We start from the raw sequence: 13,523 nt of genomic DNA on the forward strand, positions 1-13,523 counted from the left end.
TATAAACCCCATGGTCCTTTTGGAGTCCCCAGCATCCTCTAGGACGTATGAGAAAATAGGATTTTGGTACCTACCGGTAAATCCTTTTCTCTTAGTCCGTAGAGGATGCTGGGCGCCCGTCCCAGTGCGTACGGTGTCTGCAGTTAGTGTTTTTGCTTACACCCTGGTGGTGTGTCTTCTCTGTCAGGCGGTTGCTACCGTTTTTCATGACATGGCATGCGGGGTCTTATTTTTGCTTATGTGGACACACGATTTGTGTTACATATTCTCTCAGCATGTGGCTGTGTTTTATTCATGCCGTGGGCTGGTATTCTACTGAATGCCACGTTCTACGGTGTGTTTGAGGTGTGAGCTGGTAGGACGCTCACCGTGTTTATAACAATAAATTCTTTCCTCGAAATGTCCATTTCTCCTGGACACAGTTTTCTAACTGAGGTCTGGAGGAGGGGCATAGAGGGAGGAGCCAGTCACACCCAGTTTAAGTCTTCATAGTGTGCCCAGGCTCCTGCGGATCCGTCTATACCCCATGGTCCTTTTGGAGTCCCCAGCATCCTCTACGGACTAAGAGAAAAGGATTTACCGGTATGTACCAAAATCCTATTTTTTGAATAACAGCGCCCTACAGCATCAGATTTTTTTCATGGCACCCCTAAGCCAAAAGTTACTTATTAAGAAATTTAAAATTAGATATTAAATTAGGTAAATTGTGTTTATTTGTCATCCTTAGGGTCAGTTATGTGGTGGGGGACAAGATTTTAGAGATGTGCACTTGAAATTTTTCGGGTTTTGTGTTTTGGTTTTGGGTTCGGTTCCGCGGCCGTGTTTTGGGTTCGACCACGTTTTGGCAAAACCTCACCGAATTCTTTTTGTCGGATTCGGGTGTGTTTTGGATTCGGGTGTTTTTTTCAAAAAACACTAAAAAACAGCTTAAATCATAGAATTTGGGGGTCATTTTGATCCCAAAGTATTACTAACCTCAAAAAACATAATGTCCACTCATTTTCAGTCTATTCTGAACACCTCACACCTCACAATATTATTTTTAGTCCTAAAATTTGCACCGAGGTCGCTGGATGACTAAGCTAAGCGACCCTAGTGGCCGACACAAACACCTGGCCCATCTAGGAGTGGCACTGCAGTGTCACGCAGGATGGCCCTTCCAAAAAACACTCCCCAAACAGCACATGACGCAAAGAAAAAAAGAAGCGCAATGAGGTAGCTGTGTGAGTAAGCTAAGCGACCCTAGTGGCCGACACAAACACCTGGCCCATCTAGGAGTGGCACTGCAGTGTCACGCAGGATGGCCCTTCCAATAAACACTCCCCAAACAGCACATGACGCAAAGAAAAAAAGAGGCGCAATGAGGTAGCTGTGTGAGTAAGATAAGCGACCCTAGTGGCCGACACAAACACCTGGCCCATCTAGGAGTGGCACTGCAGTGTCACGCAGGATGGCCCTTCCAAAAAACACTCCCCAAACAGCACATGACGCAAAGAAACAAAGAGGCGCAATGAGGTAGCTGTGTGAGTAAGATAAGCGACCCTAGTGGCCGACACAAACACCTGGCCCATCTAGGAGTGGCACTGCAGTGTCACGCAGGTGGCCCTTCAAAAAAATACTCCCTAAACAGCACATGACGCAAAGAAAAATGAAAGAAAAAAGAGGTGCAAGATGGAATTGTCCTTGGGCCCTCCCACCCACCCTTATGTTGTATAAACAGGACATGCACACTTTAACCAACCCATCATTTCAGTGACAGGGTCTGCCACACGACTGTGACTGAAATGACGGGTTGGTTTGGACCCCCACCAAAAAAGAAGCAATTAATCTCTCCTTGCACAAACTGGCTCTACAGAGGCAAGATGTCCACCTCATCATCATCCTCCGATATATCACCGTGTACATCCCCCTCCTCACAGATTATCAATTCGTCCCCACTGGAATCCACCATCTCAGCTCCCTGTGTACTTTGTGGAGGCAATTGCTGCTGGTCAATGTCTCCACGGAGGAATTGATTCTAATTCATTTTAATGAACATCATCTTCTCCACATTTTCTGGAAGTAACCTCGTACGCCGATTGCTGACAAGGTGAGCGGCGGCACTAAACACTCTTTCGGAGTACACACTTGTGGGAGGGCAACTTAGGTAGAATAAAGCCAGTTTGTGCAAGGGCCTCCAAATTGCCTCTTTTTCCTGCCAGTATAAGTACGGACTGTCTGACGTGCCTACTTGGATGCGGTCACTCATATAATCCTCCACCATTCTTTCAATGGGGAGAGAATCATATGCAGTGCCAGTAGACGACATGTCCGTAATCGTTGGCAGGTCCTTCAGTCCGGACCAGATGTCAGCATCAGCAGTCGCTCCAGACTGCCCTGCATCACCGCCAGCGGGTGGGCTCGGAATTCTGAGCCTTTTCCTCGCACCCCCAGTTGCGGGAGAATGTGAAGGAGGAGATGTTGACAGGTCGCGTTCCGCTTGACTTGACAATTTTCTCACCAGCAGGTCTTTGAACCCCAGCAGACTTGTGTGTGCCGGAAAGAGAGATCCAAGGTAGGTTTTAAATCTAGGATCGAGCACGGTGGCCAAAATGTAGTGCTCTGATTTCAACAGATTGACCACCCGTGAATCCTTGTTAAGCGAATTAAGGGCTCCATCCACAAGTCCCACATGCCTAGCGGAATCGCTCTGTGTTAGCTCCTCCTTCAATGTCTCCATCTTCTTCTGCAAAAGCCTGATGAGGGGAATGACCTGACTCAGGCTGGCAGTGTCTGAACTGACTTCACGTGTGGCAAGTTCAAAGGGCAGCAGAACCTTGCACAACGTTGAAATCATTCTCCACTGCGCTTGAGACAGGTGCATTCCACCTCCTATATCGTGCTCAATTGTATAGGCTTGAATGGCCTTTTGCTGCTCCTCCAACCTCTGAAGCATATATAGGGTTGAATTCCACCTCGTTACCACTTCTTGCTTCAGATGATGGCAGGGCAGGTTCAGGCGTTTTTGGTGGTGCTCCAGTCTTCTGTACGTGGTGCCTGTACGCCGAAAGTGTCCCGCAATTCTTCTGGCCACCGACAGCATCTCTTGCACGCCCCTCTCGTTTTTTAAATAATTCTGCACCACCAAATTCAAGGTATGTGCAAAACATGGGACGTGCTGGAATTTGCCCATATTTAATGCACACACAATATTGCTGGCGTTGTCCGATGCCACAAATCCACAGGAGAGTCCAATTGGGGTAAGCCATTCCGCGATGATCTTCCTCAGTTGCCGTAAGAGGTTTTCAGCTGTGTGCGTATTCTGGAAACCGGTGATACAAAGCGTAGCCTGCCTAGGAAAGAGTTGGCGTTTGCGAGATGCTGCTACTGGTGCCGCCGCTGCTGTTCTTGCGGCGGGAGTCCATACATCTACCCAGTGGGCTGTCACAGTCATATAGTCCTGATCCTGCCCTGCTCCACTTGTCCACATGTCCGTGGTTAAGTGGACATTGGGTACAACTGCATTTTTTAGGACACTGGTGAGTCTTTTTCTGACGTCCGTGTACATTCTCGGTATCGCCTGCCTAGAGAAGTGGAACCTAGATGGTATTTGTAACGGGGGCACACTACCTCAAGAAATTGTCTAGTTCCCTGTGAACTAACGGCGAATACCGGACGCACGTCTAACACCAACATAGTTGTCAAGGCCTCAGTTATCCGCTTTGCAACAGGATGACTGCTGTGATATTTCATCTTCCTCGCAAAGGACTGTTGGACAGTCAATTGCTTGGTGGAAGTAGTAAAAGTGGGCTTACGACTTCCCCTCTGGGATGACCATCGACTCCCAGCAGCAACAACAGCAGCGCCAGCAGCAGTAGGCGTTACACGCAAGGATGCATCGGAGGAATCCCAGGCAGGAGAGGACTCGTCAGAATTGCCAGTGACATGGCCTGCAGGACTATTGGCATTCCTGGGGAAGGAGGAAATTGACACTGAGGGTGGGGTGGTTTGCGTGAGCTTGGTTACAAGAGGAAGGGATTTACTGGTCAGTGGACTGCTTCCGCTGTCGCCCAAAGTTTTTGAACTTGTCACTGACTTATTATGAATGCGCTGCAGGTGACCTATAAGGGAGGATGTTCCGAGGTGGTTAACGTCCTTACCCCTACTTATTACAGCTTGACAAAGGCAACACACGGCTTGACAAATGTTGTCCGCATTTCTGTTGAAATACTTCCACACCGAAGAGCTGATTTTTTTTGGTATTTTCACCAGGCATGTCAATGGCCATATTCCTCCCACGGACAACAGGTGTCTCCCCGGGTGCCTGACTTAAACAAACCACCTCACCATCAGAATCCTCCTTGTCAATTTCCTCCCCAGCGCCAGCAACACCCATATCCTCCTCATCCTGGTGTACTTCAACACTGACATCTTCAATCTGACTATCAGGAACTGGACTGCGGGTGCTCCTTCCAGCACTTGCAGGGGGCGTGCAAATGGTGGAAGGCGCATGCTCTTCACGTCCAGTGTTGGGAAGGTCAGGCATCGCAACCGACACAATTGGACTCTCCTTGTGAATTTGGGATTTCGAAGAACGCACAGTTCTTTGCGGTGCTTTTGCCAGCTTGAGTCTTTTCATTTTTCTAGCAAGAGGCTGAGTGCTTCCATCCTCATGTGAAGCTGAACCACTAGCCATGAACATAGGCCAGGGCCTCAGCCGTTCCTTGCCACTCCGTGTGGTAAATGGCATATTGGCAAGTTTACGCTTCTCCTCCGACAATTTTATTTTAGATTTTTTAGTCCTTTTTTTACTGATATTTGGTGTTTTGGATTTTACATGCTCTGTACTATGACATTGGGCATCGGCCTTGGCAGACGACGTTGCTGGCATTTCATCGTCTCGGCCATGACTAGTGGCAGCAGCTTCAGCACGAGGTGGAAGTCGATCTTGATCTTTCCCTATTTTTGGAACCTCAACATTTTTGTTCTCCATATTTTAATAGGCACAACTAAAAGGCACCTCAGGTAAACAATGGAGATGGATGGATACTAGTATACTTATGGATGACGAGCGACTGCCGACACAGAGGTAGCTACAGCCGTGGACTACCGTACTGTGTCTGCTGCTAATATAGACTGGATGATAATGAGATAAAATTAATATATATATATATATATATCACACTAGTACAGCAGCCGGACAGGTATATATTATGTAATGACGGACCTGCTGGACACTGTCTGTCAGACTCAGCACTGCAGACTCCTAAAGTAAGCTACTAGTATCAAGAAGATAGAAAAAAACAAAAACCACGGGTAGGTGGTATACAATTATGGATGGACGAGCGACTGCCGACACAGAGGTAGCTACAGCCGTGGACTACCGTACTGTGTCTGCTGCTATTATAGACTGGATGATAATGAGATAAAATTAAAATATATATATATATATATCACACTAGTACTGCAGCCGGACAGGTATATATTATGTAATGATGGACCTGCTGGACACTGTCTGCAGAATGCGTTTATAAAAACACCACACGACGAGTGTTTAACTTTTTCAGGCAGACAATCACAATATACTGGTGGTTAGCAGACAATCACAATACTGGTGGTCAGTGGTCACTGGTCAGTCACACTGGCAGTGGCACTCTGGCAGCAAAAGTGTGCACTGTACTTAAAATATGTACTCCTGCTATAACTGCTCCCCAGTCTCCCCCACAATTAAGCTGTGTGAGCAGTGAGCACAGTCAGATAATGAAATACAGTATTACATATGATGCAGCACACTGGGCTGAGCACAGATATGGTATGTGACTGTGTCACACTGTGTATCGTTTTTTTTCAGGCAGAGAACGGATTAATTAAACTGGTGGTCACTGGTCACACTATCAGCAGCAAGTAGTACTCCTCCTAATAATATGCTCCCCAAAATTTGTGTCTCTCTCTAGTACTCTAGTCTAAACGGAGAGGACGCCAGCCACGTCCTCTCCCTATCAATCTCAATGCACGTGTGAAAATGGCGGCGACGCGCGGCTCCTTATATAGAATCCGAGTCTCGCGATAGAATCCGAGCCTCGCGAGAATCCGACAGCGGGATGATGACGTTCGGGCGCGCTCGGGTTAACCGAGCAAGGCGGGAAGATCCGAGTCGCTCGGCCCCGTGTAAAAAAACCTGAAGTTCGGGCGGGTTCGGATTCCGAGGAACCGAACCCGCTCATCTCTACAAGATTTGTTTCTGTTTGTCCACATAAGTTTTGATTGACAACTACCAGCACTGGTTTTGCCTATTACATTGACCATAAATAATTTTAGTTGGTCCTGGACCACCAATCCAAGGCACTCTGCAAGTGTCCCGAGGCACCCCAAGGTGCCACAGCACACAGTTTGAGAACCTCTATACTAGATCATAGGGGTTTCCCGAGTCGACCTGTTGGGGCTTTTTCTCTACAATCAACCAGAGAAACTCGGATGGAGGCACTGCAGAATATAAACAAGAAAGAACCAACTAACCCAGTCGCCCATATCCACCAAAATCCTATTAGAGGGGAACCAGAGTGACATATATAAAATGAGGACTCCAGAAAACATAAACTATGTCGCCCACTAAATTGCTCTGCCACCAGCAAAACTTTGAGCATTTTAGCCACATTTTATGTAGATGGTTTATACGAGCAGGCTTGGACTGGCCCACAGGGGTACAGGGGAAACCACCGGTGGGCCCTACTGACTGGGGGCCCACCTCCTGCTCAAAGGATCAGGTTCCAGACTGCGCACTTGAATTATACATTATACATATGTTACCTTATACTGGACTATGGTGTATTTTCTACAGTGCATTGCTGTTATGAATCTGTTATTAATCTGGTACATTATCATGCATGCAGCAGATGAATTTACTGTATATATTTATGAAGGGGCCCAGACGTTGCACCCTCTAATGGTTAGTCAAACCAATGAGGTGGCAGGCCACACCCCCTCTGCAGACTCACCACAAACCTAACACAGGCCCCTACCACTGCATTCCCCCGGTGGGCCCTACATGCCCCAGTCCGACACTGTATACGAGTACTGTGGGCCACCCTTCTGTACCCCTTCCCTTTTCTGTTTCCTGTACCCCACTTCTCTGGGTGGAAATAAAAAAACTATCTCAATAAATATTTAATGAGGAAAAAAATATATAAACCAATGATGAAAGAACAAATATGTTAGGCTGTAGTTAGAACGTCTATTCCTAGTTAGTGGTATTAGATGAGATGTGGTCACACAGTACTTTCCAACTGTCTTGTTATAAGTGCACAGGGAGAAGGAGTGGGAGGGGACCTTGGGTAAGTGATCCTGGATAAGACCTGTTGGCAAAGCACATGTCACATAAACAGTTGCGAGGAGTTTATTTATTGCCACCTGTAATATAACGTATGTAGTACTGTATATGCATTTTGGAATACACTGATCTTGTTACATTAGTGTTCTTTATTTCTCAATGAGCTCAAGCTACAGTTTGAGCAGCAGCCCGGAATGCCTGGTTGTAAGTGGCAGTCTTTCCTCTGCAGCACAAGCTCCACCCACTGCCCTGCAGGTCTGGGGGGCAGATGTATTAAGCCTGGAGAAGTGATAAGTGGTGATAATGCGCCAGCCAATCAGCACCTAACTGTCATTTTTCAAACCTGTAACGATTGGCTTGTGCGTTATCATCTTCCACTGATCACTTCTTTATCACTGCTTTATTACTTCTCCAGGTTTAATACATCTGCCCCTGAGTGACTTACACCGTCTCACAGGCAGGATGAAGGGGCATTCTGGGACATCAGCTGTCTGCGCATGGCTTGGGATAGGTACACTACGGACTATTTATATAGTTAATTTAAATCATGTGATTGCATGGGTTCACTACGATATGCCGGCGGTCGGGCTCCCGGCGACCAGCATACCGGCGCCGGGAGCCCGACCGCCGGCTTACCGACAGTGTGGCGAGCGCAAATGAGCCCCTTGCGGGCTTGCTGCATTCGCCACGCTACGGGCACGGTGATTTATTCTCCCTCCAGGGGGGTCGTGGACCCCCACGAGGGAGAATAAGTGTCGGTATGCCGGCTGTCGGGATGCCGGTGCCGGTATACTGTGCGCCGGGATCCCGTCAGTCGGCATACTGAAGACCACCCGATTGCATCGTACCTGTATTCCGTCATTGTTATTATCTTTATTATTGTTTATAATTATGCCACAGTAATAGCCATTTCTGCATATATAACTGGTGTGTGGGTCTTTCTTCTATTCATTCTGCATATCCTGAACATCTGCCCATATAAAATAAAGTGTAAATGATGGTATGAAGTTGGTATAATTATCAACAAAAATCAGTTGTTTGTTTCTGCAATTCGTGAAACACATACTAATATTACAACATTCTGCTTTATTACTGGATTCACATTTATCATTCTGTTACAGTTATTACATTAACATCAAAGCTCTACGCCAGGGTTTCCCAAACTCGGCCCTCAAGGCACACTAACAGCATACCTCCCAACATGACCCTCTCCAGGAGGGACACAGTGCTCTGCTCCTGGACTTCCCACCTAATGTATGATTGCCATCACCTGTGGTGAAACACCTTTCTTATATATTATTAACCTGTTCCAAACAGGTGATGGCAATCATAAATTAAGAGAAAAGTCCAGGAGCAGAGCATTCTGTCCCTCCTGGAGAGGGTCATGTTGGGAGGTATGGAACTGTCCAGGAGTTAGTGATATCCATGCTTGAGCACAGATGGTTAACTCAAAATAATGGATGTACTAATTAAGTCACCTGTGCTCAAGTATGGCTATCCTTAAAACCTGGAATGGTAGGGGTAAATTTACTACAGGTTCTAAAAATGAAAAGTGGTGATGTTGCCCATAGCAACCAATTAGATTCTGTCTATCATTCTCTAGGACGCAATAGAGAAATGAGAGAATTTGATTAGTTACTACACCATCAATTTAAATTTTTAGAACCTTTAGTAAATTTACCCCTAATACCCCTTTCACACCACACAAATAACCTGGTATCGACCCGGTATATTGCCGGGTCGACGCGGGTCGCTGTGCAGTGTGAAAGGGTCACTCCCGAATTCCCGGGTCGTCTGACCCGGGAATAAAGAAGGGTTATTCCCGGGCTATTATCGGGTCAGATGCAGTGTGAACGAGTTTCCGGGGTCGATTCGACCCGGTACCCGTTCACAGCATAGGGAGAGGCGGCGCAGAGATGATCTCATCTCCTAGCGTCGCACCCACCCCCAATGATGCCGCGGTCCCCGGCCCCATTGGCAACCCAACCGAAGCCAGTTCTCAGGGTCTAATGCCGGGTCGCACCCGGGAAGGACCCGTTTCCAATTTCCGGGTGCGACCCGGCATTAGCAATCTGAAAGCAGTATTAGTGTGCCTTGCGGACAATGGTTGGAAACCCATGCCCTTCAGCCTAACTCTGAATAGCGTGAGAAGAAATATCACGCTAAGCACAAGACACTCTGTAAACCAAAGGGTATATATACACCATTGTCCACTCATCATATGCACCAAACCGTACAAGATATAGCAGTGGTTAATTAATATGGCCGCCAGTTATTATTTCTGATATTTAGTCCAAACACAAAAAGAGAAATGACACTATTTCACAGTCAAATGCCCAGTTAAGGCTGTAACATTCAATAAAGCTTTCTTATTTGAAGCTCTCCTAAGAAAAATGAATACTGCATAATGGTGCAGCCATGGCCTGGGAATAAGAATACTGCAGTATATGGTGATGCAGTCTGTATGTGCAGGATTGTTCCCCATGTGCACCAAAGTTACATGAGCTGTGACTTGGTCACACATCTGACGTACGGATGTTTGTGTCATCTAGACTGAATGGAAATGGATTGTTGCTCAGCCGTTGGGGCTCAGACATGTGCCTGGCTCTGACCAACCCTTCAGCATATTCACTAGAGCCTCCCAATGTCACTGCTCCAGACAGCTCTGTTTCATATTTGGGTACTGGGGTCCAGGGCTGCCAGGAGGACTTCACTGATGTACTCTTTTCCAGTAGCCGCTTGGCATCACAGTGGGGCAGGGAGTGGACGGAGGCTGGGGCGGAAACTGGCGTGGAGGCACGGTTTAAAGACATGGTGCGTCCAAAAGATTCCTGTCGGAAGAAGAAAAAAGTTATAGTATTTCCATCTCACTGTATTACTCATCCATCTGCAGAACTAGTTTTCGAAAGCTTTGATGAATTATCAGATCCGTGCTATGTTTGGGGGGAGGGAAGAAGGTACATTTATATGAGCCCCTGACTAAATAGTGCGTCGGATGGGGCAACGCCCACTATTTTCCTAGGAATCCTGGCATGTCACCCACCTGCACAATCATCCAGACAGCCCTGTATAGAGAATATTGCAGAAGGTTCAACATACAACATCAGACTTATAGAAGGATGGGGAGAGAAATGTATAACTTTAATCATCTAATATGCTATATAATGTTTTGTGATTGATGAATTTAGCCTGTTCATAATAGGGATATCACATTTTGTTCATTATAAAAAAAAAATAGAAAAATTGTAGTATTAACTAAAGAGACACCTGAAAATAGCAAAAGGTGAAATCACATTAATGTATTTTTTACAGGAGCTACAATACTCTGCTCATGCCAGACACTCGCTAGCGTTACATTAGTGTTTGGTACTAACATTTGGCGTTCACTTGGAGCAATGTACAGTACTGTAACTGCGCTACACCCCTATTGATAGAACCAGATGTATTGTGAAAACTGGAATGCAAACTGAACACTACCATGACGTCAGCAAACGCCAACAACAGTAGTTTAAATGGTGATACTAGAAACAAGGGTTGCTAATGAAATGCCATTTACATGCATATTACTGCCATTCAGTGCCGTAACTAGCTAGGCATTTTAGCGCTGTGTGCAAGAAACAGCATTGGCGCCCCCCCCCCCCCCCCCCCCCCCCCCATGCAAGATAGGGGCAGTGCGCGCCGCAGACGCGTGAAAAATATATAGGGGCGTGGCTTCATGGGGAAGGGGCATGCCACAAAATAATACCAATTCATACTACGGTGCACAGTAGTCTCCATTATTCAAATTACGCTGCACAGTAGCGCCACTACACCAGGTAGAGCCCCTATTACACATTACGGCAGACAGCATCCCCTTTTTACACATTACGGCAGACAGTCCCCCTTTTTACACATTACGGCAGACAGCATCCCCTTTTTACACTGTATGGCAGACAGTCCCCCTTTTTACACATTACGGCAGACAGCATCCCCTTTTTACACTGTATGGCAGACAGTCCCCCTTTTTACACATTACGGCAGACAGTCCCCCTTTTTACACATTACGGCAGACAGCATCCCCTTTTTACACTGTATGGCAGACAGTCCCCCTTTTTACACATTATGGCAGACAGTCCCCCTTTTTACACATTACGGCAAACAGCGTCCCCCTTTTTACACATTACGGCAAACAGCGTCCCCTTTTTTACACATTACGGCAGACAGCGCCCCCCTTTACACACATTACGGCAGACAGCGCCCCCCTTTATACACATTACGGCAGATAGCGTCCTCTTATTACACATTATGGCAGACAGCGTCCCCCTTTTTACACATTATGGCAGACAGCGTCCCCCTTTTTACACATTACGGCAGACAGCATCCCATTTTTACACTTTACGGCAGACAGTCCCCCTTTTTTACACATTACGGCAGACAGCGTCCCCCTTTTTACACATTACGGCAGACAGCGTCCCCCTTTATACACATTACGGCAGACAGCGTCCTCTTATTACACATTGCGGCAGACAGTGTCCCCCTTTTTACACATTACGGCAGACAGCGTCCCCCTTTTTACACATTGTGGCAGAAGAGAGAGAGAAAGAAAGAGAGAGAGAAAGAAAGAAAGAGAGAGAGATTTATATATACTTACCATCTCTCCTCGCTGGCAGTCAGGCTCCTCGTGCTGGCAGAGATCCCGGGCAGCCGCAGGGGAGAAGGAGGAGGAGGGAGGGGGACTTGAGCTGCAGCAGCGCTATGTCATTGGTAGTATCGCCGCTGCAGCAGCTCCCTCTCCTTCCGTATTGGCTGCCCGCCGCTGTGAATGCTGGGATGAGGGAACCGCATCCCAGCATTCACAGCAGCGCCGGGCAGCCAATACGGAAGGAGAGGGGAGTGCTGCAGTGGCGCTACTACCAATGACATAGCGCTGCTGCAGCTCCAGTCCCCCTCCCTCCTCCTTTTTCTCTGCCTCCGGCGCTGCTGCTCTCCTCCAGCGCGGCGCATGGCAAGAAACTGGCGGCTTGTAATGAGTCAATTTGACTCATAACAAGCCGCTGGCCGTGCGCCTCTCAGGGTAACTGCGCTGTGTGCCAGGCACACCTGGCACACAGGTAGTTACGGCGCTGCTGCCATTAACATACCTCCCAACATGACCCTCTCCAGAAAGAACAAAATGCTCTCTACCTGGACTTCCCTCTTAGTTTAGGATTGCAATCACCTATGTTGAAATGCTTTCTTATCAATTAACTAGTATAACACTGGTTTCACTAATCATATATTAAGAGAGGAGCCCAGGAGCAGAGCACTTCGTTCCTCCTGAAAATGGGTCATGTTAGGAGGTATGCATTAAGAATGCTACCAGGAGGTATAACAAACCATAACTAGCAACATTTTCAAATGGAAACTGGGGAAATTAGGCCACATCCCTGCTTCACCCAACCACTTGGCATTCCCTTTCAGCAGTATAAACAATTGTATATGGTACTGCTAGTAATGTATTAAACCATAGATACCATTTTATAACCATACCATGTTATAGCATTGAAACTGTTCCTAAAAGTCACCAGGTTAGTTCTTCTAGGCCAGCTGTGGCCAACCCGTGGCTCTCGAGCCGCATGCGGCTCCTCCATCCTCCGCATGCGGCTCGGTCAGCTCACGGCCACCGCTGCCCGACACACACGTCTCCCGTCCCCCCCTGTCTCCCACCCCCTCCCTCCACCTCCCCCCACCCTCTCCAGGTGCTGCTCACCGCGCGGCGCTGCTGCTGTGAGGGGAGGAGAGCACAGTGTGCGCCTCTCCTGCCCCTCAGTGTCTATCATCAATTCAGCGCCGTCCCATGAGCCAATCAGAGCTGGCAGCTAGGTTCCTGATTGGTTGCCGGACCACGAGCCATGATTGGCTCACGGACCGGCGCCTAATTGCAAATAGACACCCGCACCGCCGCCGGAGATCGAGGGGCAGGAGAGGCACTATAGCGCGGTGAGCTGCACACTGGCACTATAGGGACATGTGTATCTGGCACTGGGGGCATATCTGGCACTGTGGGGACATGTGTATCTGGCACTGGGGGCATAACTGTATCTGGCACTGGGGGGCATATCAAATCTGGCACTGGGTGTATATCTGTATCTGGCACTGGGGGCATATCTGGCAGTGTGGGGACATGTGTATCTGGCACTGGGGGCATTTATGTATCTGGCACTGGGGGCATATCTGGTACTGGAGGCATATCTGGCAC

The 13,523-nt window shown here is 47.7% G+C and overlaps 1 protein-coding gene across 4 annotated transcripts in view; it reads right to left on the reverse strand.

Moving 5' to 3' along the window:
* Positions 1-9,344: 9,344 nt before the first annotated feature.
* PLEKHA2 (pleckstrin homology domain containing A2) overlaps positions 9,345-13,523 on the reverse strand; it is a 251,324-nt gene continuing 247,145 nt past the window's right edge. For all 4 annotated transcript variants that reach the window (XM_063931609.1, XM_063931606.1, XM_063931607.1 and 1 more), the window contains one exon: positions 9,345-10,137. In XM_063931609.1, the coding sequence (XP_063787679.1) occupies positions 9,823-10,137 (315 nt within the window). In that variant the 3' untranslated portion in view covers positions 9,345-9,822. The remainder of the gene's footprint in view (positions 10,138-13,523) is intronic.

The sequence above is a fragment of the Pseudophryne corroboree genome, chromosome 6 (genome assembly GCF_028390025.1).
Source record: "Pseudophryne corroboree isolate aPseCor3 chromosome 6, aPseCor3.hap2, whole genome shotgun sequence".
NCBI classification, from domain to species: domain Eukaryota; kingdom Metazoa; phylum Chordata; class Amphibia; order Anura; family Myobatrachidae; genus Pseudophryne; species Pseudophryne corroboree.